This window comes from Engraulis encrasicolus, chromosome 19, assembly GCF_034702125.1.
Source record: "Engraulis encrasicolus isolate BLACKSEA-1 chromosome 19, IST_EnEncr_1.0, whole genome shotgun sequence".
Classification (NCBI taxonomy): domain Eukaryota; kingdom Metazoa; phylum Chordata; class Actinopteri; order Clupeiformes; family Engraulidae; genus Engraulis; species Engraulis encrasicolus.
The window spans coordinates 10,469,366-10,471,865 of record NC_085875.1 but is presented as its reverse complement, the minus strand read 5'-3'; the positions used below and the strand labels follow the sequence as shown (position 1 = coordinate 10,471,865).

Below are 2,500 nucleotides of genomic sequence, written 5' to 3'. Positions count from 1 at the left end.
AGAGCTGTGTGCAGTGTGTGTGTGTGTGTGTGTGTGTGTGTGTGTGTGTGTGTGTGTGTGTGTGTGTGTCTGTCTGTGTGTCTGTGTGTGCGCGTGTCTGTCTCTGTGTGTGCATGGCTTGCTTAAATCAGTGGAAGTTTTTTTCCTCCTTCCTAAAAGGCAGCAGATGTGCGTTGAGTATCTAACATTAGGCCTATTGTTTTATTTATGACAGGCAAAACATACTGTGATTACGGTGGTGGTAAGGTACCATACTGTAGAGTACCATCTGGTTGGGTTCATGGAAATGCAACCCCATCCAACACCCAGACGCTCCCCCCATGCCCAAAAATATGATGTTGTAGCAAGTTGCATCTTGTGTCGTGTAAGTATTGCAGTGATTGCAATGTTGCATCTAAGAAAATACCTCATTTGGCTGACACAACAGAGGCGACGCACATCAAAGCAGTCCATGCATTCATTCGCAATGTCTCTGAAAACTGAACACCGGCTGTGCGGTAGTTCCGGACAGTTAGTTACACTTTTATTCACCCTCCTTTTGATAGAAATTTTAAAGGCCTCTGAGCAGGGAAACCATGCGGCAAAAAAGTTGAATCTGTTCCTTGTCCCAGGTCATCTTTATCTTTCTCGCCGGTCACCAAACTAAACACAAAAATAAGAAACTCATGCAGCCATAAAAAGCTCTGTAGAACCACACAGAGGGAGGTTGGAGAGAGGTCAGAGAGAGAGAGAGAGAGAGAGAGAGAGAGAGAGAGAGAGAGAGAGAGAGAGAAAGAAAGAGAGAGAGAGAGAAGCATGGTCTCAAAGGTCTATTGTGCCACCACTGAGAGAAGATAGGAGGAAGGGTAAAACAAGAAAGATATAGAAAGAGAGAGAGTTAGAGAGTTAGAGAGAGAGAGAGAGAGAGAGAGAGAGAGAGAGAGAGAGAGAGAGAGAGAGAGAGATTGAGAGAAATAGAGGGAGAGACAAAAATAAGACAGAGATGCACAGGCACAAAACTCCTATATGCCGTAAATGGACACCGCTGGCTGGCTGGCTGTCTGGTGATCACTGACCTGCTTGATGCCCAGTCTGTAGGCCTTGATGCGGTCCACTGCCCCCGGGTTCATCTGGGTCCACTGGAGCCTGAAACCATAGACCCGCGGCCGGTTCTGCCACAGCGCACCGTAGGTGTCGTAGTAGAACTCCGGCGGGTACGCCTTACCTGTAAAAAATAGAATTAAAAAAAATAATTAAAAAAAATAGGACAGGGAAATAAACAAAGTGACAGTACCCGTGTGTAAATATATCGACTGAACATGGATAAGACTGGATACTTGCCTTATTTCAATATATATTTTTTAGGGGCTTTGTATGCCTTTAATGAATTTTAGAATGAAATGCTGACAGGAAGTGAGAGGGAGAGGGAGATGGGGGAGGATTGGGAAATGACCCCCTCCAGACTTGAACCGGGGACCCCATGGGCATGAAAGCCTAAATGTGGGGGGCTTAGCGTGTTGCGCCACAGCGCTCCCCCCCCCCCCAGATAGTTGTCTTATTTTGATAGTGGCATCTGGATGAACTTAGCATAGCTATGCTTTTCACAACTTCTAGCAAATTTTAGAAAGAATTTAGGACGCAAATGATTATTGCACGGCATAAGCAATGTACGATTCATGACAGCTTAGTCATTTTTTTTTTCAACTGTCCCATTTGCTATTCCCCTTGTTTACGCCACGCAAACAGATGCCGTTTCTTTTTTCACCCCATTTTCCCCATCTTCCCACTAAGTGGTATTGTAGCATTGGCTGTCGGATGGCTTAAAAGCATTTGCAAGAACCGGGGCAAATTAGCAGATTTTCTGGCAATGAGGGGAGAGCGGGTGAAGCTTTCTTTGATAGAGGTCAAACGGGCTGGATCACTGAGGAGGCACTGAGGAGATTTAGAGAAAGTGATTAAAAGAATGACTTTTGAAAAAAAAAAAAAAAACACGCCCGGTTAAAAAGAGAAAAATATTTCTATAGCGACAAAACACCCATCTTTAGCACTAAATCAAAGGCAACACGGACACAAAACAAGTAAAAAAATAAATAGATAAATAAATAAAAACTATAAAGAGAGCTCCCCCCAGTGAACCTAGAGAGTTGACAGCATGTGAATGTGAATGCGAATGTGAAAAGGGGAGAAAGTGCTTAGCGTGAAAGGCTGTCCATTCCTTATCAAAGTGGGTATGGGGAAAAAAGCCAGCAGTTACTGAGGCAGAGGGTGAAAAAAAACAAGATGGAGGCCTTTTAAAAATGCTCATTAGTGGCAAAGAGAAGCAAACTGAGAAAGAATCACATGTGCAGACATATCATGAGTGAACGCATTCCCTTCACGCCCCCATAGCTCTGTGTGTGTGTGTGTGTGTGTGTGTGTGTGTGTGTGTGTGTGTGTGTGTGTGTGTGTGTGTGTGTGTGTGTGTGTGTGTGTGTGTGTGAGAGAGAGAGTGTGTATGTGTGTGTGTGCATACGTGCGTGCG

The 2,500-nt window shown here is 44.6% G+C and overlaps 1 protein-coding gene across 1 annotated transcript in view; it reads right to left on the bottom strand.

Annotated features, from left to right (window-relative positions):
* mdga2a (MAM domain containing glycosylphosphatidylinositol anchor 2a) overlaps positions 1 to 2,500 on the bottom strand; it is a 382,296-nt gene that overhangs the window by 100,477 nt on the left and 279,319 nt on the right. Inside the window, exon 10 of the mRNA XM_063183630.1 lies at positions 1,056 to 1,204. Within this exon, the coding sequence (XP_063039700.1) occupies positions 1,056 to 1,204 (149 nt within the window). The remainder of the gene's footprint in view (positions 1 to 1,055; positions 1,205 to 2,500) is intronic.